The sequence below is a fragment of the Psittacula echo genome (genome assembly GCF_963264785.1).
Source record: "Psittacula echo genome assembly, chromosome: 15".
NCBI lineage: Eukaryota > Metazoa > Chordata > Aves > Psittaciformes > Psittacidae > Psittacula > Psittacula echo.
Genome location: NC_137751.1, coordinates 5,959,228 through 5,985,886, shown reverse-complemented (window position 1 = coordinate 5,985,886; position 26,659 = coordinate 5,959,228). Strand labels below are relative to the sequence as shown.

Genomic DNA, 26,659 nt, shown 5'->3' with positions numbered 1-26,659 from the left:
AGCGTGCCCAATGGGCTGGATGGGAGCTCCGTGCCAGCACCAAGAGGAGCAGGGTGGGCTGGTGGGTATGGGAATGTAGCTGCTTCCCTCTGCTCACAGCCTCAGCTCAGGATGTGGGCATCCTCCTGTTACCCAACCCAGCAAACCACTGCCTAGAGGTGAGTGTCAGGCACTGCTTTGCTTTGCCCCAGCACACAAATGAGCAGCCGAGGGCTGGGTGCAGCTTTGCTCATGGCTTTATTCCTCTTGTGCCAGGACAGGACAGGGGGATGTGGAGCTGTTAACACTTGGTTGAGTCCGTGCCCTTCACAGCAGGGCATGGACTGAGCTTAGGTTTCTGCCAGGTGGGGTATGTTGTTGATGTCACAGGCCCTGTAAATGAGAGGTGCATTAGGGGTTGCAGTAACTCGGTGTGGCTCCGTGTCTCTCAATGGGCTCTGCTGGCAGGGCTGTCCCTTACTCTGCTTCTTCTTTAGAGATTTGCTTCCCTGTGTACAAAGCCTCAGCGATCAGAGCCACCATGGGGTCACAGCTCAGGCTGGCTGCTGCAGTCACGGCACCGTTCCTGAAAGAGAAAGCAGAAGGACGTGGATCTCTCCAGTGCTCATAGCTCAGCGCAGCAGCATCCCTGTGGCACCCCGTGCTTTGGAGGCTCAGGGCAGGGTGATGCTGCTGCAGGGTGCATGGGGACTCGTGGCACACGGCCTGGTGCTGCAGGGAGCTGGGCCCCGTGCCTGGGAGCAGAGGGAGAGGAGATGTGTCCCAGGCTCTCTGCCTGCCTGGTGCCTCCCTTGAAGCTCATCCCCTGCTTTGGTTTGCTCTGACACCATCTCGCTGCTGGTTCAGCGGCTGCAGTGTGCGGGCATTGGAGGTGGTGTGGAGCCCCTGCTGTAAGGGAGGGGACTGTGCTCTGTTCCTAAGGCACAGGCTGGCCATGGATTCACTCACCTGATATAGAAGATGAGGAACTTCTGTTGCTCCAGGCTGCCTTTCACGACAGTGTCCGTGTATCCCATCCCACAGCCTGCAAGAGAGAGCATCACAGCCTGGCATCAGAGGGGACAGTGACTGGGGTCCAGCCTGGGGCATGAAGACCCTGGACAAGCAGAACTGACCCAGGGCCTCTCCTTGCCTTGGAAAGGGAAGAGCTCGGAAACAGCTGAGCTGATGGGCCGGGAAGCAGCCCTGCTGTTCCCATCTCTCTACCCCCTACCTGCGTAGCGGATGCTCTTCCCAAGCATCGTGGTCCAGAAGAAGGGAATGGTGTGCAACTGCTTCTCTTTCTTCAGCATGTTTAGGGCAGCAGTGTGACCTGTGATGAATCAGCAGAGGTCCTCAAGGAAGGATCCCCTGCCTCTTGTTATCCTCCTGTTCATTCTGCCCCATGCCCATCCCTAGGGATGGGAGCTGGGGAGTGAGGTGGATGTTCTGCCTTACCATGGACCTCAGCCACTTGTTGGTGATGGATGCTGCACCGTTCCCCATTGAGCAGCGCTACAGGGAAGGAGACCACATCCCCAGCAGCAAAGACATTCGGGATGTTGGTTTGCATGTGCTAAAGGGGCAAAAAGCAATCGGTGCCGTGGTGAGAGGGGAGGGATGAGGTGTGCACCAGGAATATGCAGCTGGCACTCACCAGATCCACCAGGATGGCACCGCTGGCGTCTCTGGCAATGGAGGTGCCCTTCAGGAATGCCGAGTTGGGGAATGTCCCTGCAGGGAGAGGAGCAAGGATGAGAGCAGCAAAGGCCTGCAAAGGCAGGGAGGACCCTTGGCCTCAGCACGTGCCTGCTTGAAGCAGAGCAGTGCCCTATGGAGCTCAGCGAGCATCCAAAGCCATTGCTTTCCTCCTGCCAGTGTTTGCTCATGGGCTGCTGCCTTTCCCTGTGCGTTTGGGACCAAGAGGAAGGGCAGGATGCTAACAGTGGGAAAGAGACCGCAGGGAATGTCTTGGGAACGAACTGGGCTCCCTGCCTGTTCTCCCCCCATTCCCAAAGCTGGACTTTCTTCCTCTCCCAGCTGGGCTCTCTTACCTATTCCCACCACTACCACATCCGCAGGCAGTTTCTCTCCAGAGGCAAGAACAGCCTCTGTGACCTAGGGGGGAAGCAAGAGCCATGACCAGAGGGTTAAAAGCTCTGTCCTCATTCTCACAGCCTCCCTGCTGCCTCATTCTTTGCTGTCTCTTGTTCTCCCCGAGGTTCACCTTGTCCACCCGATGTGTGCTAAGAGAACACCCAACACTATTGCCACAAACACAAACCGATGCCCTCTGAGCCCGGAATTGCGCTCGGTGGAAAGAAATGTGAAGGTGTCGCTGTGGGAGGGGAAACCCAGATGCAGGCCCTGAGTTCATCCTCTGTTTGGGATTTTTCCACCTAAAAGCAGCAGTTTTGGGATGGCAGCGGCAGGATTGACCTTTCCATCCTTCCCTTGCAGCTCGCGGAGCTCCGCTTTCATGTAGAACTTCACCCCTTTGTTTCGCAGCATCTGAAAAGGATGGGGTGAGCGTTCACTAGGGAATTCCAGGCTGGAATGCTGTAAATGCAGCTCAGAGAGGTTTAATGGCTGTGCAGGGTGCCTGGAAGTTTGGCTTTGCTCTGTTGGCCGGGTCGGGATCGGTGCATGGGGTGGGTCTGGGAGGAAGAAGGGCTTGAGGATGAAGAGGGATGTGAGTGAGGGAGGTTGGGACCAGCCTGTGTGCATTGCTCCTTCGGTGTGAGCAGCACCGGGGCTCCATTGGGATGTGGATCTCGGGGCTGCTTGGATAACGTGGGTTCCCCATCCTAGGAATGGGCACCCGCTTTTCCTCACCTTCATGGTGATGCCTCCGACCTGAGGACCCAGCACCCTCTGGAAAGGGAACTCCTGCTTCTCCACCACTGCGATGGCAGCAGCCTTGTCGCAGAGGAAGGCGGCTGCCTCCATCCCTGCAAGGGAAAGGCATGGCCGAGGTGAGCAAGCACAGACCTGCACGCTGCTCCTTGGAAGTCTTCTGTCCTTCCAGGTGAGGAGAACACATCTGATGCTTTGCCAGTGCCTAACTGCTGCTCTGTGCGTTTCTGGGCTGACGCATCCAGCTCTTCCCCTGTTCCTTGTTCTCATGCGCTATGGACCTGGGTGTTAGCACAAAGAACAGCTCCTGGTTGTGTGCAAGACAGCGCCCATTCTGTGCTTTATCTCTCGGTTTTCCTTATGCTTCTGGGGCATCGGCTCCTCTGGAGCACAGGGACCTTTCCCTAAGGCAATTTCCCTCTGTCCATGAGCAGGAACTGTTCACAGCTCTCAAAGTTTCTGGCTATCAGAGGAAAGCATCAGTGTGTGCTGTGTAGTGCATACCCCCACCAGCTATAGGGCTCTGGGCTGAACCCAGCCAGGCAGTGAATGAACATCCCTGCCCCAACAGCTTCCAGTTAATGTGCCTGTGCAACACAGGTGGGGTTCAGGTCACCACTGATGATTTGATGCCCTCTCCAGCCTGGTACCTACGAATGAAGCTCCAATGATCACCAGGTTCTTCCCGGTTGCCAGCTCTAAGACCTTGCTGGAGTCCTCTGGGGTTTGGAGCATGCACACGTTCTGCAGGTCTGCTCCTGGGACTTTGAGGAGGCTGGAGCTGAAAGGATCCGGATACATCCCATCACGGGCAACGAAACGGTGAGGGGAGAGCACAAATCTGTGCAACCTCTTGGCTGTGTCATCCCATCCCGTCCTTTCATCCCTACGCACCTCCAGGAGCAATTCACACCCCAGGGTTGACCCATTTTGCCCTGTCTACAGCGGCAAGCGCTCTGTGCACTCACTGGCAGCCTGTTGCGATGAGCAGCTGATTGTACTTGTGGGAGGACCCGTCCATGAAGTGCACTTTCTGCTTCTGGAAATCCACCGCCACTGCCTGCGGGAGAAAGGAGGCAAAGACCTCCTCTGGTCCAGTGGTGCCCTGCCACATCAACCCGTCCTGTTTGCCCTGTTTCTGGACACTTGGTGAGAGGAGGGATGCTGGGGTCCTCTCTGTCACTTCCTACAGGTCTTGGGCTTTAGGAGCACTGTGGCAGCACCAAAGCCAGGTTCCCCGTGGCAGGAACGCAACCGCCTATTGAGGTCTGAGCTCAGCTGCTCGTGTACCTCTTTCTCCGTCCAGAGCTCTATGCCGTGCGCATGGAGGAATTCGGGTGTCCTCATGTAGATGTCCTCAGCTTTCAAGTTCATTTCCTGGAGACAAAGCAGAAGTAGAGACAGCAAAACGCTTGCAGTGTTTACTGGGAAGTGAGCTTGCACAAAAAGTGCACTTTGCTTTAGTAAATCACGGCTGCTCACACTGCCCCATCCTCTTCTTGTCCCCCCTCATCCATGAACACAAACTCTAGTGGGGAGAACTCAGTGAAAGGGGATAAACCATCAGCTTATGGGGGATTCTGATCCCCTGGGAGGAAGAAGATGGTAAATGGTACCCCTTTAGCTTGTAGGTGCCTCAGCGCTCCATTGCAGGAACAGCTCACTTAATCACTCAGCCTGGTTCTGAGTGTGGACCATGCCCCTCGGTCATGATGTGGCACCCTCATGCCCTTCACATACAAACCTTGGTCAGCTTGGACTTGTCGTATGGGACGTGTTTCTCTTTGGTGGCCATGATGATCCTGCCGGTGAAGCCCTCTTGGCGCAGCGTCTCTGCACACACCAGCGCCGCAACACCTACAAGAGATGCTCATCTCTTATACCGTGGAGATAAGGGAGAACACGAGTCCTGCCTGGAGAAGAGAGCAGCAGCTCGCAGCACACGTGGGGACCGCTTCACTGACCTCCCCCCAGCAGCAGCACCGTGGCCCGGCTCAGAGGGCATCTCTTGCTTGTGCCCTTCACCCTCAGGCTGCTTTCAAGATCCTGGAAGCAAACAGGGAATGCTGAAACCCTACCTAAGCCCAAGGTGCTGCTTGTGCTTGGGGACTGCAGGTAAGGCCCGTACCTTCTTCTTTGCTGTGACAAGCACCTTTCCATCTTCCACTGTTACCTGAAGGGGGGAAAAGAAGAGCTCATTTCAGTGCATGCATTCATGAGGATGTGGTAGGAGCTTTCCTGGGAGGTTCTGGTGCAATGGACTGCTCTGATACACCAAGAGTCACTTGTAGGGATCTTGGGTGTCAAATGATGCTGAGGAGCTCATGAGCTCTTCTCTGCCTTCCAAGAGCCCTCAGGAAGAAGTGTAATTCCTTCTCTCTTTGCAAAGGGCTGTGAGGATACCGGGATGTACAGCATCACCTTCGACTGAAAGAAGCTCTAGGACTGGAACTTACATGATCCAAGAAGTCATCCCATGTGTTGTAGCTCTGTGCGACCTGGACCACAGAGCTGTGGCCAGGGCTTTCAGTTGGTGTGAGAGCCATGGAGCTTGTGAGAAGGGGGGACATCAGCGACATGGTTTAGTGGCAGTCCTGGCTTAAAGGTGGGACTCGATGCTCAAAAAGGTCTTGTCCAACCTGGCTGATGCTACGGGAGGAGGAAGGGACCTCACCTTGAAGCAGTGCAGACAGTCCAGGGACGGGTACTCCTCAATGTCTCCAGTTCTGATGTTGAAGCAGGCACCGTGCCAGGGGCAGCGCAGCCTCTCCCCTCTGAAGACTCCTGCAATAGCAGAGGTGTGGAAAGCTCCCTGCCCAGCTCACTACCACAGCCTCTCCCCCCTGTGAGAGCCAGGCCTACCTTTGCTGAGCGGGGCACCATAGTGGGGGCACTTGCTGCTGAGGGCACTGAACTCCTTCTTGTTCCTCACCAGCAGCACTGGGTACCCGGCCACCATCACCTCCCGGAGCCTGTGGGAGCAGAGGAGAGGTGGGAGCCGATGACCTTGGGTCCCTTACACCCATCACACTGCTCCCTTGGCCAACAGCCTGGTGTCTGCTCATGGCTGCAGGGGCCTCCATACTCACTCTCCATCCCCAACATCAGCCTCCTTGCAGACCTCGGCGGTGATGGTGTCGTTGCCATCCATGCTGCTGGCTGTGAGTGAGCGCAGGGAAGGGTTGGCTGCCATGGATGCTGTTGCCTCTTGGGAGATGGTGCTCCCCAGGGAACCCTTGTGCAACCACTGCACGATCCCACCCCACAATGCAGGGCCACCACTGCCCTAGATGTGAGCAGGTCAATGGTGTGCTCAAGGGGTCCCAGACTCCTGGTATAGCAGGAAAAACCCTTAATCTGGTGGAAAACCCTCTTTAACTCTGTGTCCAAACCTAAAGCCAATTCCTCTGCCTTTTTCTCCTCCAATTTCTTGTTTTCAGCCCCATGTCCCATTAAACTCAACTGCAGCGAGTGAGCAGAAGTGATTAATGACTGTTGTACATAAACACAGTCATTTATGGGGAGGTGCTGCTGCTATAAACCAAATTGGGGTCTGAAGAGCTGCTTCAGCCTCTCCAAAACCTCTCCAATGTCAGTGCAGAGGTGTTACCATGCTAATTGCCATGAAAGCAGTAATCCCTGCCCAAAATGCCCTCTGTGTGAGAAAAGGGCCAAAAACCTCAGTCCTTAGCACTGTGCCTGTCTTAGCAATCAGCTGAGAGGCTGGATAGAAACCTCCCTCTGTGCTTTGGAGGAGAAAGGCAAGAAATGGAGCAAAGGGAAGTGGTTGGAGGCAGGTTTTGGTGCAGGGCTCCTGCTAATTCCCCCCGTGCCGCTGCCCGTTCCCAGGTCTCATAGGAGAAGCATTGGTTTGTACTCACCCAGTCCCGCCATGGGGGCTCAGGCACCCACTTCCAGTGTCCGAAAGCCACCAGTGCTGCCGTCTGTGAGTGTTTCCTCTACCAAAGTGCCACCCTTGTGCCTTGCAATCACAACAACGCCAGCCCACAGCTGGGTGATGCTCTCCTTCCATTGCACAATGTCCCTTATCCATCAGGAGACACAGCCCCTGGAAGTGGCTGCTTGTCAGGGAGCCTTGCCTGATTTCTGCAACCGGTCTGCACCTCATAAGGTCTATCTTGTTTGGGTATAGGATTGCAAAAGGCTTGAGGGCATGGAGGGATGATGTAAAGACCGCGTGCGTCATGTGCAATGGGAGCAGAACCTTGAGGGGATGCAGTGGTACCCCACTGTGGCTTCTATCACCCCTTTTCTTGGTGCAAAGTGCTCTAGGTCAGTGCAGTGTATTTTTGCAGCGCTTTGGGGTGATATCACTACTTTTTATATATAATCTTCACGATGATTTCATTTGCTCTTTTCATTAAGATCTCCCTCCGTTGACTTAAAGGAGCACGAAGCGTTCAGCGCCTCTGCATGTGCTTTACATCCCAGTGCTGCTCCTGGTTCAGTCTGCGGATGTCCAGGTGTCGTCGCCTGCTCCTTGAAGTATGACAGAGAGCAGCGTGCTCCTCATGGTGCTATTTTTGCCTCAGAGTGGGAGTTGCAAGAGGCTGGGAGTAATTCCTACGCTGTTTGTGTCTGCTCCGGTTCTTATCTCTGTTTCACAGTCGATCTGTTTTGCAACCTTAAAATATGCCTCAAAACTGGGGAGGGGGGAAGTTATTCCCAGTGTGATTCCATCATTTCCACTGCAGAACCAGGGACTGGCTTTTTCACCCATTGAGCATAGGGGGTGATGAAGATCCTTTGGTGGGCATGGCCCGGGGAAGAGGGGTGCACAGGGATGCTCTGGAAGTGTAAGTGGGCTGATTTGTGTAGGATTGGACCCACCAAGCTGTGCGCTCTCAGCGCTGGGATGCTGCTGTGTCCCGTAGGATCTTAGCCCAAAGGCAATGCACACCCATGATGGGTGCAGGTGCGAGGTATTTTCTCACAGCTGCTTTTGGGCTCTGCCTTCCTGGCCAGGAGCCTGGATGTGAAGCAATTTGGCTGCCGAGCATCCCTGTTTAAACTGTCTGTAATTATCCCCCAGGAGCACGTTCCCACATGGAGCAGCAGCAGCGCTCGTGGAGGCATTCTCTGACTCAGCAGAAATGGCTGGAAAACGCTGTTTGCTTAAGGAGGAAAGCTGCAGCGCACTGGAAGAGTGGCAGGTGGGAAGGTGTGCAGCTGGGGGAGGCTTTGGGATGAGCCAGCATGAGCGCGGTGCTGTGCAGTGACATCCACGCTACGGGGCTGGGACACCAATTCAGCTGCCAAGCATCTGGGGAAGGGCTTTTGTAAATACAAAGGGATGAAGGCAAAACAAAATGCCCATCTCTGATGGGGACAAAGAGGATGGTAAAGGATTGAAAGCTGAAAAGGGCATTGGATGGAAGAGGGAAGGTTTGGGTTAGCTGCAGGGGTGTGGTATTACTGCGTATTACACACAATGTGCCCTCGAGAGGGGTTCAGCAGTGGGATGGTCCTGGAGGCAGATATGAGGGAGGATGCTCTGTAAGCATCTTTTAGAGGTAGATACTCGGGGTGGTTCTGGCCTTTGCTTGTAACACACAACAACACAACAGGATTAACCATAGGAAGGAAGAGCGCGAAAGGAAGCGGTGCCCTCAAACACAGACAAAACCCAGGTGGGCATCAGAAAGCTCTGACCAGACCTGCTGCCTGCGCTGGGGTGGATACACATGAGCAGCTTGTGCTTTATGAGATACCTTCACTTCTGTGCGTGCCCAGTGTTGTCAGCACTACACAGAACGCAAGCTCAGAGGCAAAGATCCATGGGGAATTGCTCTTTTCTCTTCAAGCCCCTGCTACCATCACATTTGTTCATGCTGTAATCCAGCCATGGTGGTGCGGATGCATCCTTGTCCCACCTTTGCTTGCCCCATCTTTCTCAGGTCAGGGTCTTTCCCTGTTGATTTTAACCGAGCATCACCCACTGAGTCAGATGTTATTGCAGGCTGCTCAGGCACAGGAAGAGGAAGCGAGGTGAAGACTGCAGCAGAGCTAGAACGATTAATGGGACACTGCTCTCGGAGCAGCTTGGTTTGTGATATTAATAACAGGAGAACTCAGGGGGGAACGTAACCTGCTCCAGGTTGTGGAGCTGACAGCAGCAGGAGATGTGGTCAGGAAGCTCCTGTGCTTATATTCATAACGCAGAAGGGACTGAGTGGGTTCAACAACGTGTGATGCTGCACGCAGTGGGTGCAGGGGCTGAGATGCACTTCCACCTTGCAGGACTCATTCTGAAACTGTCTGAATTGCAAAAGAAAGCATGCAGGCATAAACGTGTCATGGTATAGCCAGAAAGAACATGGATATTCTGGAGAGAGGCTTTGGACAACGGCGTGTAGGGACACAGGCCAAAGGGAATGGCTTTAACCTGCCAGAGGGGAGATGGAGATGAGCTCTCAGGCAGAAGCTCTTCCCTGGGAGGGTGCTGAGGCGCTGACACAGGGTGCCCAGAGAAGCTGTGGAGGGGTTTTGCTGGTCAATGTCTGTCAATGGAAGTTTTCATCCCACGGCATATCTGCAGCTGGAATGAGGAGGAGAGAGCACATCCTTTGCACCATGACAGCTGATCCAGCCCAAGCCCTGGAGATACAGCTGAGCTGGCAGCATCCTTAGGGACACTGTTGTCAGAGGTTTGTGTTGTCAGCCTTTCTCCTGTGGCTGCAGTGAGTATACCCCCAGTTCCACCTGGAGAACATCCAGCTCCCACATCAGGAAGGTGTTTCTGGCTGGAAAAGGCGAATGCTGGAGCTTGCATTGATCTCAGCTCCCTTCACAGCTACCTCTGCAGTGCCTGAGCATGCTTTGCTGTGCACAGCGTGAGTTCTGCACAGAGGATCCTTTCATAAGTGGGGAGTTAGAGACTTTCTGAATGAAAATGTGGATATATAAAGCATTCCTGTGTCATCCGACTTCCTGCGGCCTCTCAGATGGAGCAGTGACACACTTCAGAGCGGGATGGAGACAGCAGCTATTCCAAGTTGGGAAGCCAAGCGGCTTGATTTGTTTGGAGACTGCTCACATTATCTGAGGTGTGAGCCAGGTCTGGCATTAGATGAGCAGATGGGGTTTATGGCTCCTTGGCTGGAGAGGGGAAGATGAAAGGAGCAAGGCTTTTGCCAGAAGGACTGTGCTGGGTCAGGAGCTCCCCCATCTTTTGGCTATGGGAAGTGTTTGGGAGCAGAGTGGGCACCCAGATCTCTATCTAGGAGTAGTGGGGAGCATCTAGGGCAGAATTCCTATGGGGGATTATCAATAAACTGCCAGCTCATTAGTGTGGAAAATGGGTTTTCTCTCTCCAATGTGCCAAAGAGAAACTCCAATCTGTGAAAGGCATCAAAAAGCCACTCTCCAGCTATGGCAGAAACTGCTGTACCCTCGGTTTACATCCCTGCTACGGGATTAGCTGTGGTCCCCAGGGCGTTCCGGGATGGACCTCATGCCGGTATCTGGAAGGAATCCACTTTCCTGCAGAGAATGAGGCTGTTTGGGAACTGCTGGGAAACAAATGGAAATCAGGGTGGAAAAGGCAATATCTCCAAATAAGGTGTGGAGGAAGAGCCCCATCCGCTCTGCGCCGCGCTTCTGCGAGCGCGCAGGGACCTCTTGTGGCGGCCGAACCCGAGAGCATCCTTGTCCCAGCTCTTCCAAGCGGCTTCTTCAGGGACAAACCCGGCCTCTGAGCCTGGGGCACGTGGGTCAGGATTTGCTGGCTCCTCTTTGGCTTGATCTGGTGTCAAGGAACCTGTTTGTAACAGGGTTTGGGAGTCAACAGCTCCAAAACTGTCCCCAGTTAATGCTGTTGCTGCGGAGGAAGGCAAGGAGAAAAGCTGGAAACAGGGATTCTAGGACACCACTGGTAAAATGAAGTAAATTCTAGGTTAAATGATCCAAAACACAGTATTTTTGTAGCTGTTACCACTGCTTCAGCAGTGGGGGCAAAGCCTCTGAGCCAGAGGCTCAGTTAATCATGGCTGAGATGCCTCCCACGTGGAAGTGGCAGGCAAAAACCCTCCAGCATCCAGAAGCGTTTTAACTATTCCTGCCCTTCAGCCAAACAATAGAAGAATAACACCACAAATGGAAGAGGCCCTGGGATGAATGGGGCCGAGTTTGCAGGAATTCCATGGTCCGGGATGTCACTTGCAGGAAGGGCTGTCAGCATGGAAAGAGGCAGTCAGGATTCTGAGGTTAAACCGTTACTGATGTCTTCCCATTAGGAAATCAGCTTTGCAACGGTGCCATTTGCGTTGCTGTTGCTCCTCGCTTTCCCAACTAAAAGTCCATTACAATTGAACCTCTGTGGCACCAGCTCTCGGCTGTCCAGCATCTGACTGACAATAGGACGAATGTTTGGCCTCTGCTCCCACAGCCGAAGAGCCAGGGCAAAAAACTTGAGCTGTGCCTCTTCTGCAGAAAGTCAGCTTTGCAACGGTGCCATTTGCGCTGCTGTCGCTCCTCACTTTCCCAACTAAACGTCCATTTGAATACAAACATGCACGGCTCCAGCTCTCAGCTGACCAGCATCCCACTGAGTACAACACAAATGCTTGGCCTCTGCTCCCACAGCCAAAGAGCCAGGACAATGTCTCCATCTCCTCAGCGTATCTTATGCTAAACACAAATGTTTTTGCATTTGGCCTTCTCACTAACATCTTAGCCCGTGTGATCCTTCAATTCCTAATACACGAGCTTACTTCTAATCCCCTCGAGCAAACTGCTCTGCTGATCACTTCAGGAAGCATCTCCCGGCCACTTAACTATGATGAAATTACTTTGGCCTGCCCATCTTTTAAGCAAATCTCTGCAGCATGAACAGTTGGGACTCCGTCTCCTTCAGGGCTGATTTAATTGCTCTCCTCCTTAGCATCCCTTAAGCAATGTATTACTTGGTGTTTTCCTGCCCATCACCCCGGCTAGGGCAGGGACTGGGGACTCAGCTCCACTCTCTCTGTTTTAGCAAAGGGAAAGGAGAAGGTTTCATCCAAGATGAACAGCTCAAAGGAGAGGCAGTTTGACACTGATCAGTGTGTGCGCAGTGACTCAGGCATCTGTAGCAGAGGAGGGAGGTCTGTGCAGCAGCCACGCTGCTGGTGGAGACATCAAAAAGCAACAAGGGAGCGATCAAATTCCAGGAAGCTGGAAAAGCAGTGTAGTTGTGGGATGGAACTAAAGAGATTGTGGGTAAAGGATCCTGAAATCCCACAAACCCCACACAGCACAGCTGGGGTATCCCAGACATCGGGCAGCTCCTCTTGGGACTGGCCACAGGACAGGGAGCAGAGGACAGCAGTGCTGCGCACATAGCGCTTCACTGGAGAGGGAAGTCAGGCCTTTTTGCTTGTTGATGTGCAATCAGACCCCGCAGTGTATGCCTGAGGGGTGTTCTAAGTCAGGGCTCCTCAGCACAGCACAGTGGTGTGAGAGCCTTGCTGGCATCGCATGCTGGGGAAGCTTTGGGGTGAAGAACCATGGGCTGCAGCACCTCATGGGTGAGGTGTTCACACCCAGTGTCACCACGATGCAGGAGGAACCTCAGGGGAACAAGCTCCAGCACTGTGATGAGTCCCCAGGCCCCCACTCCATGTCATGCTTGCAGCTTTGGAGACACCCTATTTGCTCTGTGACACCCAGGGATGGCTGCTGTGCTCCATGGGGTCCTTTCCCTCACTCTCCAAGGGGCAGCACTGCCCCAGCGTGTCCCCATCTCTAATAGGAGGGATGCTGGTACCAGGGCCAGCAGCGAGGATGCTCCCGCATCCCCGATCCTTCCCGGCGGGGCGGTGCCGGTACCCGGGGCGGGCTCCGGAGCCGGGCGAGGCGGAGCCGCCGGGCGGCGGTGCCGATGAGAGCCGTCGGGAGGCAGCGGGGCCGGTGAGTGCCCATGGCTGTGAGCCCGGGGCTGCTGGTGGTGGCCGGGTCCTTCGCCGCTTTCCGCCTGCTGAACAGGGGGCTGGAGCGGTTGGTGCCGCCGCCGCCGTCGGCCCGGCGCAACCGGTGGAAGTGGCGCAACATCTGGACCTCGCTGGCTCACAGCGTGCTCAGCGGCGGCGGGGCGCTGGCCGGGTGAGCGGCACCGGCACTGGGGACCCGGAGGAGATCGGGCGACGGGGGGGACCGGGGATGCTGGAGGTGAACGGGGGCACCGAGGGACCCCAATGGGAACCTAGAACCAGGGGTCATATGGATGCTGGGAATAGGGGTGTTGGGGGACCCTGAGGATTATTGTGGACCTGGAAAGTGGGGGGCATTGAGTGGTGGAGAAGGCATCAAGGGACAAGAGCAGCAGGGGATAGGGAGACTCCCCAGGAAACGGGACAGGGATGGCCATGGGGGAACAATGGGGGACAGAAGGGCTCCAGGCGGTTTCAGCAGCACCAGGTGGGTACCAAGGATGCTGGCAGGGAATTGAGGACCCAGAGGCACTTCCTGACACTCACAATTCTATTCTCTACAGGTTCTGCCTCCACCCCGGGCTGTCTGAGGACATGGTGGGCACGCACCCACCCGGGGCACACAGCCTGGTCGCTGTGTCTGTAGGTGAGTGGGAAGAGGGCTGCCCCCTCTTCTTTCCCCTCTTCTGCCCCACCAAGGGGTCCCCAGGGGCTCATTGGTGCCTGACACCAGCCCCTCAAGCCACATCGCAGGCAGAGATGTCTCAGGCACCCCAGACAATCACCCTATTCTTGGCAAAGGACAGTGGCTCCTTTCTGTCCCACAGCACTCACAGCCAGGAGGTACTGGGCTACGAGCTGCCCACCACCATCCTCATGGGGCAGGCAGGGCTTGGAGCATCCTAGAAGTGTTCATGATACGGGCTTGGTGCAGGTCACCCCCGAGCTCCAAGCTGAACGTGTCATTGTGGGAGCCAGGAGCTCTGAGCCCTCTGGCTGTGTGAATCCTTCCTCCTCCTGTCCCCATGTCACCTCCTTGCAGATGTGTCACCAGCCCTGTGGTCAATGCTAAAGGGCTACAGCTCAGCAGGGAGGTTTGAGTGTCTAAAGGGTTGGTTTGGTGGCAGCAAACCCTGCAGCTCTTAAGGGATCCGATTCTGGGATAGGGGGATGGTCCATGTGCTCCCTTCGCTCTCTCCAGGAACAGATCCAAGTGATCACATAGCTGTGGCCATCACGTCCCTGGAGGGGCTGCCCAAACAGCCCATTGAGGTACAGTTTGAGGGTCCCTTAGCACAGCCCTTCCTGGCCCCTTTCCTTGCTCACGGCCTCTCTGATCCCAGGTTACTTCCTCCAAGACTTCGTGGACATGCTGTGCAATCAGAAGCTTCACCAGTCCTGGGAGCTGCTCTTCCATCACTCCGTGGTGAGTCCAGGGGCTGCTTTCCAAGGCACAGACCCTCGCACTTGCACCACCAGGGTTCTGTGGTTGTGGATGCTGCAAGGGGGTGGCACAGCCTGGAGATGAGCAGCAGAGATGCTGTGGGGTACAGGGGAGGTGCAGGAGTCTGCAGGGACTGGGGATGAGGGACAGGGGCATCACTGGGATGAACTGGGATGAGATGGGGAAGGCGACGGTCAGAGCTGCTGTCTCATAGAGCCCTGCAGCAATGCTGGCCACTGCTTGTGAGTCAGAAGGTCACATCCACAACAGAGCTAATTCAGGCCAAGACAGTGACTTAAGGAGCTGGGAGCAGATAGTCTCATTAAAGAGCCAATACAGAGAACAGCATTAATGGTATCAACTGAAGAAAGGACTCAGTGTGCTAAAGCATGGGTTGGCAAAGCCTGTTCCCCCATCTGGCAGGAATCTCTGCACCCAACAGCCCCATCCTCTGCTGCAGCATCCCTAGGCTTGGGGTATGCCATGGGGCTCCCTGATGCACCAAAACTGAGCCAGCAGCAACAGTAGCCCTGGGCTATGCATCTCCCCATCTCCCTGTCCCATTTAGTCATTTCCTGAGTGTGGAGAAACCTGCCCAGCCACAACCAGCTGCATTCACAGGCCACAACAGCAGGGTTAGGTCTGGCTGCTCTGTCTCCTCTGCCAGCCTGGAGTTTATGGAAGTGTTTCCCTCCCTTCCCACTGGAAAAAGAACCAACCCAACACTCCTGTTTCATTCGATGATGGGGAGGTTTTATCTCATGCTGGAGGCTGCAATGATAGAGAGACGTGTGGGGTGATGACCAGTGGTTTAGCACTGGTGTGAGAACTGTTTGACTTTTGCTCCAAGCACAGAGCTCCCTAAGCTCAACCCTTCTTCCTTCCCCTTCCCAGGTCATTGTCTGCTTTGGCACCGCAGTGCTGCTCCATCAGTACATCGGGTTTGCCCTGGTGGCTTTACTGGTGGAGGTTAACTCCATCTTCCTCCACCTGCGGCAGATCCTGCTCATGGCCAACCTGGTGCACACGCCGTGCTACCGCCTCAACAGCATCATCAACCTGGGCACCTACGTGGTGTTCCGCATCGCCACGCTCGCCTGGATGAGCCGGTGGCTCTTCCTCAATCGAGAGAACGTGCCCCTGCCAACGTACTCTATTGGCACAGTGGGAATGGCAATCATGACACCCATGAACGTCATCCTCTTCTACCGCCTGCTGCGCAGTGACTTCTTCAAGTCCAGCCGGGATGTGCAGTGGGAGAAGGAGCAATAGCCCCCGTCCCAGAAGGATGGAGGAGGACAGCGAAGTGCAATGGAGACTGAATGTGGGTGTTTTGGTGCAGAGGGTCCACACTAACAGCATCCAGGCTCTTCTTGTGCCTGCAGATCCTGGGTCATGGCCTACTGGGCTTCTGCTCCCCCAGTACCTTTGGATGATGTGGTTGGATGACCTGGGGCTGCTCAGGGAAGCTCGACAGCACTCACAGCTCCCCGAGCCACCGCTGAGATGAGAAGGGAGCAGAAGAGCACTGCTTCCCCACTGCTCTTTGGGAGATCCAAACACCACAGTGTGTGTCTCACCCCTTTGGTGCTGCAGTGTCCCATCAGCAAGGGGACACTGCTTTCAGCCCTGCATTCTCTGTGCCATTTCCCATGGGAAAGGCTCCAGGCTTCACCCTGGCAAAGCCAAACCCTGCACTCACAAGTCCTCCCCAAGGAGATTGTCCAATGTGGGTGAGGGAGGGGAGGCTGAGACCTGCCTGGATGCCCAGGTCAGGAGCAGGTACCAGCAGGGCTGTGCCTGGGGATGAGGAACCAACTTCTCAACAACTGGAGCTTTTTCCATGCGGTTTTGTTTCCAGCTATGTTAAGTGCCCATAAATGAGTGTTAGTCACTGGCCAGGATGGTGCTATGTGGTGGTTGCTTCCCATAGATGTGTTTTCAGGCATAGGCATCTATCAGGGATGGGAAAGTTCTGCTGCTGAGCCCAGTGTAATGCTCTTACCCAGAGCTCTTACTAACACCAGCTTCTAATAAATGGCTGCAAATGAAACAGCTTGAGGGGAAAAGGGCTCAGAGGGAAAAAGGGACCCAGTGTTCCAGGCGTGTCACTGCTTAGCACAGTGCTTCTTACCCTGTGTCTCCCCATCAGTGTACACTGCCACAGCCTACCTCTCTCTTGGGGTTTCTCCACTCTTTCTTTTCTATGGAGGTTTCCTAGGACAAGGAATCAGAATTCCTTCAGTTTTTAACTGCACATTTCCTTTCCCCACTGCTCCCCAGCAGTGCAGCACTGTGAATAGAATCAAAACCATCCCACTCAGGGTTACGTGTACCAGATTGGAGAAACCCATTGTATCCATTGTGTGTGTCAAACAGCCTTGACCTCAAACCCACTCATTGGGTTTGAAAAGCCAAGGAACAGCTCATTGCAGGGAGTGAAGAAGAGGAGCACCAGGGAGCAGGGGCATCCCTGCTCTGGGCAGGGAAACACAAGTGATGTGTGCTGGTAGCAGGAGGCTGGAGGCGGCTTGTGGCCAAAGCCGCTTAGGTTTCTATTTGTGGAGAGCACAGGGGAGCTTGCAGGGGATACCTGTTCGTGTCTGGGTTTGTTGCTTCCCAAGGTGAGTTGTGCCACTCACGGCTCTTCTGCAGAGGCAGACAGGGATTTCTCTTTGGTTTGAGCCATTTACAACCAGTCTTTCAGGAGTTGATCCATCATTAGCACAGCAATGTCCTCCAGCCTCTGCCCATGTTTCTCAAGGCCTGGATTGTGTTATGTACATGTCGTGTATCCCAGGCATATAGAATCATGGAACGGTTTGGGTTGGAAGGGACCTTGAAGCTCATCCAGTTCCAACCCCTGCCACGGGCAGGGACACCTTCCACTAGAGCAGGTTGCTCCAAGCCCGTGTCCAACCTGGCCTTGAACACTGCCAGGGATGGGGCAGCCACAGCTTCTCTGGGCACCCTGTGCCAGTGCCTCAGCACCCTCACACGGAAGAGCTTCTGCCTTATATCCACCCTCCCCAATCCCGTATGGGACCCATAGGGATCCCATCGCCGTTCCCCCCCGCCCCGTATATACCACCTTCGCTACCGCTTGCCGCGCAGTGCCCCCTACAGGTAGCACTGGGTGATCTGCGCCAGGCGTTGTCCAATCAGGGCCGGCGCTGCGCACTCTCGTCGCCTCTCTCCACCAATCAAAAGCAATAAGGGGCGGGACCGGACAAAGCCGCACATCCCACCGCAGCTACGCTCCGGAAACAGCTCCCATTCCTATTCCCTCCCTTGGTCCCGCCTTCTTCCCCTCCTCCGCGTTCTGATAGGCTGCGCTGGCAGTCTCCGAAAGCTGATTGGATAGTCCAGCTCTCTGCCCGCCCCGGCCACATCCGGGTCTCCGAGGCTCCGTGGTGGTGGCGGCGGCGCTGGGCCGCCATTGTGGTGCGGAGGCGCGGGGTGACGGTGAGGGCGGCCGGGGGGCCATGGGGGCCCAGGGTCGGGCGGGGGGTGCCGGTGCGATGGTGGGGGAGCGGCCGGGGGTGGCCCCGTCCGTGCACTGAGCCCTTCTCCGCCTCCCTGTAGGTGCGTCGCCATGGCCGCCGTCTTTCCTTACCGCGGCGGCTGCGCGCCGGTGCCCACCCCGCTGGCGCCGCTGCCCGACTACATGTCTGAGGAGAAGCTGCAGGAGAAAGGTGGGTTAAGCCGGTTCCGGCGCTCCGGTGCCTTTCTGAGCGGTGCAGGGGCTGATGCCGCCGGTTTTATGTCCATACAGCCCGCAAATGGCAGCAGCTGCAGGCCAAGCGCTATGCGGAGAAAAGGAAGTTCGGGTTCGTGGACGCGCAGAAGGAGGACATGCCCCCCGAGCACGTCCGCAAGATCATCCGCGACCACGGTGATATGACCAACAGGAAGTTCCGTCACGACAAGCGTGTCTACCTGGGGTAAGGCAGCCCCTGGCTGTGTGTGACACACAGGGAACTGATCTGAGGCCTTTGCTGCCTGGTTGAAGCTCATTGAGCATCGTTGGAGAGTGTTTCCAAAGGGCTTTCCGTGTCAGTTGGGTGTTCAGAGCCAGTTTGATGAGGGTGGGATAGTCCGGTGTATAAGGGTAGCTGTGCAGAAGGGGGTCAGGGTATGAAGTAGCCAGCATATGCATTTTTGCAATATTAAAAGGCATTGTGAGCGTTTGTTATCCTGGTTGAGAGAGTTTATCTCATGCGTGTCATGATCCATTGCACTAATGTATCATTCATTGCCCATAAAACCTCTAGAAGCTCACTGTTTTCATCTGGAACACCCTTAATGTGTATAATCTGTTGGAAGCCAAGCCAGTGGAACACTTTTTGGTAGTGCAGTGCATGACGCACAAGGATTTAGCGGTACATGGATTTATCACTGTAGGCCTTTATGAGCAGGTTAGACGAGCAGTTTCCAGCAGTGAAAGGTGTGGAAGTAATTTGGCCTGTGGCAGTGGATGGCTCTTCTCTTGAGAGTCCCTTCCAGCTGTTATTCTCCTTGATTCCTGATTGCAGTGCTCTGAAGTACATGCCTCATGCTGTGCTGAAGCTCTTGGAGAACATGCCCATGCCTTGGGAGCAAATCCGAGATGTTCCAGTCCTGTATCATATCACAGGAGCCATCTCTTTTGTGAATGAGATCCCCTGGGTCATAGAGCCGGTGTACATTGCTCAGTGGGGGTAAGTGCCTTCTTCCTTTGTCCTGGTGGGAACTTGGGAGCAAACATTTGTGCATCCATAATAAAAGTGATATTTAATGGTCTCTGTGTTTCTACCAGGTCGATGTGGATTATGATGAGGCGAGAGAAGAGGGATAGGCGTCACTTCAAGAGGATGAGATTCCCCCCATTTGATGATGAAGAACCCCCTCTGGATTATGCTGATAACATCCTGGATGTGGAACCCCTGGAAGCCATTCAGCTTGAGCTGGATCCAGAGGAAGATGCCCCGGTGCTGGACTGGTTCTATGACCACCAGCCACTGAAAGACAACAGGAAGTACGTGCCTCTGGTACCACAATTCACTGAGAGGGGAAAACCAGCTGCACTACATAAATTACCTATATGCAGCAGTATATAACCTTTGGTTGTGTTATGCTGGGCTATATATGATGTTGGTGGGGAGAGAAAAGCCTTCCTTTGAGGATGAGAGGGAGAACCTGATTGTTGTAAAGCTATTCCTCTTGTCCGCAGCTTCCAGCAATGGGAAACAAGGCTTCACTGTCCAGAAGGGCTGCTGCTTGTTTAGCTGCTAACACTGATGTTTCTTACCATGCCATAAAGATGACAACCTGCCTTGTCTAGTAGCAGATGAATTGATGTTTGCCGAGAATGCGTGTGTGTTGTGTGTCAGTTTGGATATGGAGGAGAAGAGAAACTGAAGCAGTCAGCATTTTCTGGGCAGATGAAGTCTGTAGTGGTCTTTAGCAGCCCTGCAGCCTCTCTCTCTGTCTGGAGGGGCCCATGTGCTAGCTGTCCTTGTTATTTTCTGCAAATGATGGGTCATGAATGGTGTTTGGTTATTTCTGGTCCTTTGGTAAAGGCCCAGTTGTCTTCTGGCAGTGAACTGAGTGTCTGTGCTTGGTTCTTTCCCAGGTATGTGAACGGTTCAACGTACCAGCGCTGGCAGTTCACTCTCCCCATGATGTCCACACTGTACCGTTTGGCCAACCAGCTGCTCACTGACCTTGTGGATGACAACTACTTCTATTTGTTTGACCTGAAAGCTTTCTTTACCTCCAAGGCACTGAACATGGCTATTCCTGGAGGTCCCAAGTTTGAGCCTCTTGTTAGAGACATCAATCTTCAGTAAGTGGTGGATTTAGGAGGAAAGATAAGTGGTTATCTGGAAAAGGGCTCGAGGGTTAATCTGTTGTCTGGTGTCTTTCCTTGGGTGAGCTATTTCTGGGTCTTCACTCTCTTTAGCATTAAGTCTGTGATGTGCTTGCAGCTCTGGACACTAAGTGGTTGTTAGTGTGAACAGAAGCGTAAAGGAAAAGCGGTGATATCATGTGTTCAATCGAAAATGTTTGCCTTTCTGTCCCCTGAATGCTCGTGCAATCATTTCTCGTCTCTTTTAAGGGATGAAGACTGGAATGAATTTAATGACATCAACAAAATTATCATCAGGCAGCCAATCAGGACAGAGTACAAAATTGCTTTCCCATACCTGTACAATAACCTGCCACACCATGTTCACCTGACCTGGTAAGTGCAGCACCCTCGAGAACAGGGAGAGGAGTGGGGAGCTGTCAGCATGCTCTAATGCATATTTTGTGTTGCAGGTATCATACTCCAAACGTTGTTTTCATTAAAACAGAAGATCCTGATCTCCCAGCTTTTTACTTTGATCCTCTGATCAACCCCATTTCACACAGACATTCTGTCAAGGTGAGTTGCTGTTGAGGAGAGCCAGTGGTAAACCCGACTGTGTGGAAGTGATGGGGCTTTAGCTTCTTGCTTGTAACTTTGCTTCTGATGGCAGCACACAGGAGTAAGCATGAGCCCTTTCACAGAAAGGTCCATGGTTGTCATTTTAGTCATTCCTACTTCTGGGGCTGCACAAAGCTGTCTCCTTTGGTCTCTGTAGGATAAAGGCTAATGTCAAAATACTATTTTGGAGTCTTCTGATAGGGTATGTATCTTTCTAGTTGCTCTTGGTGCACTCATGGAGCTGAACTCAAGCCTTGAGTTACCTCCGTAACACCTAGCTCAGGGTCTAGTAGCCAGAGTTTGCCTTGTAGAGTGCTTTTTGCTTCTCTGATACTCAGCCCCATTGCACTTCTTCCATGAGAGCTAAGAAGTGTTCTTTACTTGGTTAACTTGGAAAACTGAACTGAAGCAACCAGGAAACAGTGTGGTGCTTCTGCATTTCAGAGTCAGGAACCACTGCCTGATGACGATGAAGAGTTTGAGTTGCCAGAGTTCGTGGAACCTTTCCTGAAGGATACCCCACTGTACACGGATAACACAGCCAATGGCATTGCCCTGCTGTGGGCACCACGGCCCTTCAACTTGAGGTCTGGGAGGACCCGCAGGGCTCTTGATATCCCACTGGTCAAGAACTGGTGAGTTATTTCCTAGGGGAAGGGCTGTTCTAGTGATCGTGGCATTGTTATCTTGAGTGGAAATTGTCATCTTACAATGAAAATAAAGACTTTCTGTGGTGATTGGTTTCGAGAGGTTTTAGGAGAGTTTCTGCAGGTGACTTCTACTCTAAAGAATGTGGGTTACCTGAATAAATGAGGTTTGGTTTGTCCCTAGGTACCGTGAGCACTGCCCAGCAGGCCAGCCAGTGAAAGTGCGAGTCTCCTATCAGAAGCTACTGAAATACTATGTTCTGAATGCTCTCAAGCACAGACCTCCCAAGGCCCAGAAGAAGAGGCAAGTGGGGGTCTGTTCAGTGGGGAACTGCTGATGTGTGATGGGGATTCAGCTGATTTATCATCTCTGCTCTCTCCAGGTACCTGTTCCGCTCCTTCAAGGCTACAAAGTTTTTCCAGTCCACAAAGCTGGACTGGGTGGAAGTGGGCCTGCAGGTGTGTCGCCAGGGCTACAACATGCTGAACTTGCTGATCCACAGAAAGAACCTGAACTACCTTCACTTGGATTACAACTTCAACCTGAAGCCTGTGAAGACCCTCACCACTAAGGTATCGATCCATACGCTGTTGAGTAAAGTTTACCTCAAGATTAAATAGCTAATACAGTGAGACATCTGCATGTTGTGCAGACTGACCACATTGAAGCTGTTTCACTCTTATTGTTGCATCAGTTCTGGGTTTTCTCTCTTCCAGGAAAGGAAGAAGTCTCGTTTCGGTAACGCTTTCCATCTGTGCAGAGAGGTTCTGCGGCTCACTAAGCTGGTGGTGGACAGCCATGTCCAGTACAGACTTGGAAATGTGGATGCGTTTCAGGTAGGCTCATTTTTATATTACTTTTACTGGTTTTTTAAGGTAAAGAGAGGAAATTGAGGGGGATATCTGGGCTGGCTTCTATAGCCATATGTCACATATGTACATACATACATACAACACACATGTTCATATAGCCATATGTCACAGTGTAAGAGAGGTGGGAACAATGAAAACGTGCAGCACTGCATGACATTCTTTTACCCTAGTTTACAAGAATTGATCCTTGTATGAGTTAGTGGTAGGAGCTTTATATGGCCTAATACACTCTGCTCCTGGCTGTAAAATAAACCTGAGGCAATGCATGTAATGTTTGTTGTTACATCTGACTGTGCTCCCTGTGTTTCAGTTGGCAGACGGTTTGCAGTACATCTTTGCTCATGTGGGTCAGCTGACAGGAATGTACCGTTACAAGTACAAACTGATGAGACAGATTCGTATGTGCAAGGACCTGAAACATCTCATCTACTACAGGTTTAACACAGTAAGTTCCACCTTTCCACATCATGATGACCTCATGTAAACTGAGCAACAGGGCAGGGATTGTGGAGTGTCAGTAAGTGACCTGCTCTTACCATGTCTTTGTTCTTCCAGGGGCCTGTGGGCAAAGGTCCTGGCTGTGGCTTCTGGGCTCCAGGCTGGAGAGTGTGGCTGTTCTTCATGAGGGGCATCACGCCACTGCTGGAACGCTGGCTGGGGAATCTGCTGGCCAGGCAGTTTGAAGGTCAGCACACTGCGTGAAGCTTGGATGTGGGAGGCGTGTGCAGTAGAGATTAATACTGCTTGCTTCCCAGCTCCAACTCCAGTTTTCTGTTCCTAGTCGTGGTCTGTGTTTATGCTCCATTTCAATCCATGCCTTAGAGCTCTTCCAAGACTACTGCCCCCAGAATAGATTCCCAATGGAAGTAGGGTTCCCTCCTCCATAGCACTATGGGATCTAAAGCCACCTGATCATCTACTCCAAATTCATTAGTGGTGTAGCAGTGTAATTTCCCCAAACATCCTGCACCTCTGCATGTTCCTATACTGGGAAGAAAGAGGAGCACTGCCTGGTAATGTCAGAACTGCTGAAGTACTTTGTTCTTTCCAGGCCGTCACTCCAAGGGCGTAGCAAAGACTGTCACAAAGCAGCGTGTGGAGTCTCACTTTGACCTGGAGCTGAGGGCAGCCGTTATGCATGACATCCTGGACATGATGCCAGAAGGAATCAAACAGAACAAAGCCAGAACCATCCTGCAGCATCTGAGCGAGGCTTGGCGGTGCTGGAAGGCCAATATTCCCTGGAAGGTAAGTCTGTTTCTTGGCCTTCTGGTTCAATCTTAGTATCTCCCAGTTAGAACTGCTCTTCTGAAGGTTCCCCCTCCTGCGTCCCTCAAGTTACTGTCCCTCCCCAGGTGCCAGGGCTGCCAACTCCTATTGAGAACATGATCCTGAGGTACGTGAAGGCAAAAGCTGACTGGTGGACAAACACAGCTCACTACAACAGGGAGCGCATCCGTCGGGGTGCCACTGTAGACAAAACAGTCTGTAAGAAGAATCTGGGCCGACTGACCAGACTCTACTTGAAAGCAGAGCAGGAACGGCAGCACAATTACTTGAAGGTACTTCTGTCCTGCCTGAGGTTGCTGAAATTGGTGCTGTTCTCATAGGGAAGCTTTCACTGACTAATGCTGGTGGTTTGGTTTGCAGGATGGACCTTACATCACTGCAGAAGAGGCTGTTGCTGTGTACACAACCACAGTGCACTGGCTGGAAAGCAGGAGGTTCTCACCCATTCCTTTCCCTCCGCTGTCCTACAAACATGACACCAAGTTGCTCATATTAGCCCTGGAGAGGCTGAAGGAAGCTTACAGGTAAGCAGTGGGAAATGATTGCAGAGACAGACATCTGTACTGGGAAAGGCTTCTGAAGCTATTTTGTAATCTTTTAATCCTTGAATGGGCAACATCAGTACTGTACTTCTAAGCTTGGGAATGTGGACTGTGAAGAGTTACAAATCTTGTCTTGATTTGCTTCATTGAACAGTATCTTTCCCCAGTTTAATGTGGTGGCCATTAGTTTGTTCATGCTTAGGTGCCTGACCTGTTCTTTCTCACTTCCAGTGTGAAATCTCGCCTGAACCAGTCACAGAGAGAGGAATTGGGCTTGATTGAACAGGCTTATGATAATCCTCATGAAGCTCTGTCCAGAATCAAACGACACCTTTTAACTCAGAGAGCCTTCAAGGAGGTAAGTGTCCTGCTGAAAACCAGATCATACTCAAAGTTACACTGTGTTCAGGATCTAAATGGTGCTAACTCTATTCTGTCAGCTATAAGCCTGTTTTGCCTCTTCTTTTTTAGGTGGGTATTGAGTTCATGGATCTCTACAGCCACTTAGTTCCTGTTTATGATGTTGAGCCCTTGGAGAAGATCACAGATGCTTATCTGGATCAGTACTTGTGGTATGAAGCTGATAAGCGAAGACTCTTCCCTCCATGGATCAAACCTGCTGACACTGAACCTCCTCCACTGTTGGTGTACAAGTGGTGCCAAGGTTAGTGGGGTCTTGTGTTCCATGCAAAAGTGAGTTTTCTTACGGGAAGCTTGCTTCCTTTAAGTCGACTTGGGAGCTGAGTTTTCGTATTTGCAACTTGCAACCAATAGTGCTTACAATCAGACCCTATATTTTATAGGTTAATACATTTATGTATATACTGGAGGAGGATAAGAACCTCCATAGCACGTGGTTAACTTACATATTTATGTTCTGGATAGACTGGAGGGACCAGAGACTGAAAAATCAGGCATTACAGGCAGTATGTTCTGCAGTCTGACGTGTCAGATAAAGTGATGTGCATGTTTGTTTCCTCAGGCATTAATAATCTGCAAGATGTTTGGGAAACAAGTGAAGGTGAATGCAACGTGATGCTGGAGTCTCGATTTGAGAAGATGTATGAGAAGATTGACCTGACGTTGCTCAACAGGCTGCTGCGTCTTATCGTTGATCACAACATTGCTGACTACATGACAGCCAAGAACAACGTGGTGATCAACTACAAGGTGATGATTGCTGTCAGGACTGTAAAATGGAGAGGTTTTGGACCCACGGGGGAGGAGTGGACATAAGAGTTGCCAGAGAAGTGATAAGGGAATAAGAAAACCCTTCTGGGTCCTGCTCAAGAGCAGCTGCTCAGATAAAAGGTCTGATATGTTGTGACACTCACAATTCCCTTTTATTTCCTCAGGACATGAATCACACAAACTCCTATGGGATTATTCGTGGGCTGCAGTTTGCTTCCTTCATTGTCCAGTATTATGGGCTTGTGATGGACCTGCTGGTGCTGGGTCTGCACCGTGCCAGTGAAATGGCTGGGCCTCCCCAGATGCCAAATGACTTCCTCAGCTTCCAAGACATTGCCACTGAGGTGGCCCATCCCATTCGCCTCTTCTGCAGATACATTGACCGTATTCACATCTTCTTCAGGTGAGGCCCTGCTTTCCTCAGGTGAACTTGTGTTCTGGCATCTTGCAGCAGATGCTGTGGAAGTGGGAATTAATGTGCTCCTAGTCCAGGTTTTTGTTCAGAAAGATCAGGAATATTGGAATTTACAGACTTCCCAGTACAGCTGGGTGTCCACATGCCTCCTCCTGCTTTCTCAGTTCACTGTCCTCCAGCGTCACTGGACCAGTAGAAAAACAACAATGTCATATGTTCTATTCTTGCAGATTTTCCACTGCTAAAATAAGCCTTTTGTGGCTTCCCAGCAAGTGGACATGGAATTTTATGTCTGTTCATGGAAAAATAACCCAAATAGTCATGGTTGTTGTAAGCTAATGAAACTGAAGCTGCCTTCAGTGGGAGGATACAGAAAATGGATCGTTACCTTCAAACATGCTGTGGGAAACAGCAATCCATAAGCAAGTCTTTATCTGTCTGATGTTATGAGAAGTTAGTCATGTAACTCCAGATCTTCGCTGTGTTCCCAGGTTTACAGCAGATGAGGCAAGAGACTTGATTCAGCGCTACCTGACAGAGCATCCAGATCCCAACAACGAGAACATTGTAGGCTACAACAACAAGAAGTGCTGGCCCAGGGATGCTCGGATGCGCCTCATGAAACACGATGTGAACCTGTAAGTGCTGCACCCTGGGAAAAATGAGTTGTAATAAATAACAGGTTGAGACTCCTAGGAAGAAAAATAAGAATAGGTGAGGGGTGTGTGCTGTAGTTCTGACGGAGAGTGATAGGTGTTAGAGCTATGGTGTTTCTCCTCACTAACAGCCTGTCACTGTGCACATCTTGTTTTCCAGAGGTCGTGCTGTATTCTGGGATATCAAGAACCGTTTGCCTCGCTCAGTCACCACAGTGCAGTGGGAGAACAGTTTTGTATCCGTTTACAGCAAGGATAACCCCAATTTGCTGTTTAACATGTGTGGGTTTGAGTGCCGCATCCTGCCCAAGTGCCGCACTAGCTATGAGGAATTCACCCACAAGGATGGTGTCTGGAACCTGCAGAATGAGGTAGGGTGAGGGTTT

The 26,659-nt window shown here is 52.6% G+C and overlaps 3 protein-coding genes across 3 annotated transcripts in view; 2 read left to right on the top strand and 1 right to left on the bottom strand.

Annotated features, from left to right (window-relative positions):
- Positions 1 to 329: 329 nt before the first annotated feature.
- Positions 330 to 5,986, bottom strand: LOC308227491 (apoptosis-inducing factor 3-like; the record flags this gene model as incomplete). Its single annotated transcript, XM_080630122.1, has 18 exons — positions 330 to 372; positions 461 to 565; positions 949 to 1,024; positions 1,214 to 1,312; positions 1,438 to 1,555; positions 1,637 to 1,713; positions 2,034 to 2,097; positions 2,419 to 2,490; positions 2,815 to 2,930; positions 3,486 to 3,616; positions 3,804 to 3,895; positions 4,126 to 4,212; positions 4,580 to 4,692; positions 4,800 to 4,881; positions 4,964 to 5,008; positions 5,510 to 5,619; positions 5,698 to 5,807; positions 5,925 to 5,986. The coding sequence occupies 18 exons, from the start codon at positions 5,984 to 5,986 to the stop codon at positions 330 to 332; spliced, it is 1,602 nt and encodes a 533-aa protein (XP_080486248.1).
- A 6,768-nt stretch (positions 5,987 to 12,754) lies between these two features.
- Positions 12,755 to 15,480, top strand: TLCD2 (TLC domain containing 2; the record flags this gene model as incomplete). The annotated part of the gene is made up of 4 exons (XM_080629783.1): positions 12,755 to 12,936; positions 13,328 to 13,410; positions 14,108 to 14,190; positions 15,103 to 15,480. The coding sequence occupies 4 exons, from the start codon at positions 12,755 to 12,757 to the stop codon at positions 15,478 to 15,480; spliced, it is 726 nt and encodes a 241-aa protein (XP_080485909.1).
- Positions 15,481 to 17,552: 2,072 nt separating this feature from the next.
- Positions 17,553 to 26,659, top strand: part of PRPF8 (pre-mRNA processing factor 8) — a 19,136-nt gene continuing 10,029 nt past the window's right edge. Inside the window, exons 1-23 of the mRNA XM_080629849.1 lie at positions 17,553 to 17,673; positions 17,794 to 17,903; positions 17,984 to 18,152; positions 18,744 to 18,908; positions 19,007 to 19,225; positions 19,823 to 20,035; positions 20,309 to 20,434; positions 20,512 to 20,617; positions 21,104 to 21,294; positions 21,491 to 21,610; positions 21,690 to 21,879; positions 22,024 to 22,143; positions 22,490 to 22,624; positions 22,735 to 22,864; positions 23,231 to 23,427; positions 23,535 to 23,741; positions 23,830 to 23,993; positions 24,243 to 24,369; positions 24,483 to 24,675; positions 24,994 to 25,181; positions 25,367 to 25,605; positions 26,109 to 26,255; positions 26,434 to 26,644. Of these exons, the coding sequence (XP_080485975.1) occupies positions 17,804 to 17,903; positions 17,984 to 18,152; positions 18,744 to 18,908; positions 19,007 to 19,225; positions 19,823 to 20,035; positions 20,309 to 20,434; positions 20,512 to 20,617; positions 21,104 to 21,294; positions 21,491 to 21,610; positions 21,690 to 21,879; positions 22,024 to 22,143; positions 22,490 to 22,624; positions 22,735 to 22,864; positions 23,231 to 23,427; positions 23,535 to 23,741; positions 23,830 to 23,993; positions 24,243 to 24,369; positions 24,483 to 24,675; positions 24,994 to 25,181; positions 25,367 to 25,605; positions 26,109 to 26,255; positions 26,434 to 26,644 (3,657 nt within the window). The 5' untranslated portion in view covers positions 17,553 to 17,673; positions 17,794 to 17,803. The remainder of the gene's footprint in view (positions 17,674 to 17,793; positions 17,904 to 17,983; positions 18,153 to 18,743; positions 18,909 to 19,006; positions 19,226 to 19,822; positions 20,036 to 20,308; positions 20,435 to 20,511; positions 20,618 to 21,103; positions 21,295 to 21,490; positions 21,611 to 21,689; positions 21,880 to 22,023; positions 22,144 to 22,489; positions 22,625 to 22,734; positions 22,865 to 23,230; positions 23,428 to 23,534; positions 23,742 to 23,829; positions 23,994 to 24,242; positions 24,370 to 24,482; positions 24,676 to 24,993; positions 25,182 to 25,366; positions 25,606 to 26,108; positions 26,256 to 26,433; positions 26,645 to 26,659) is intronic.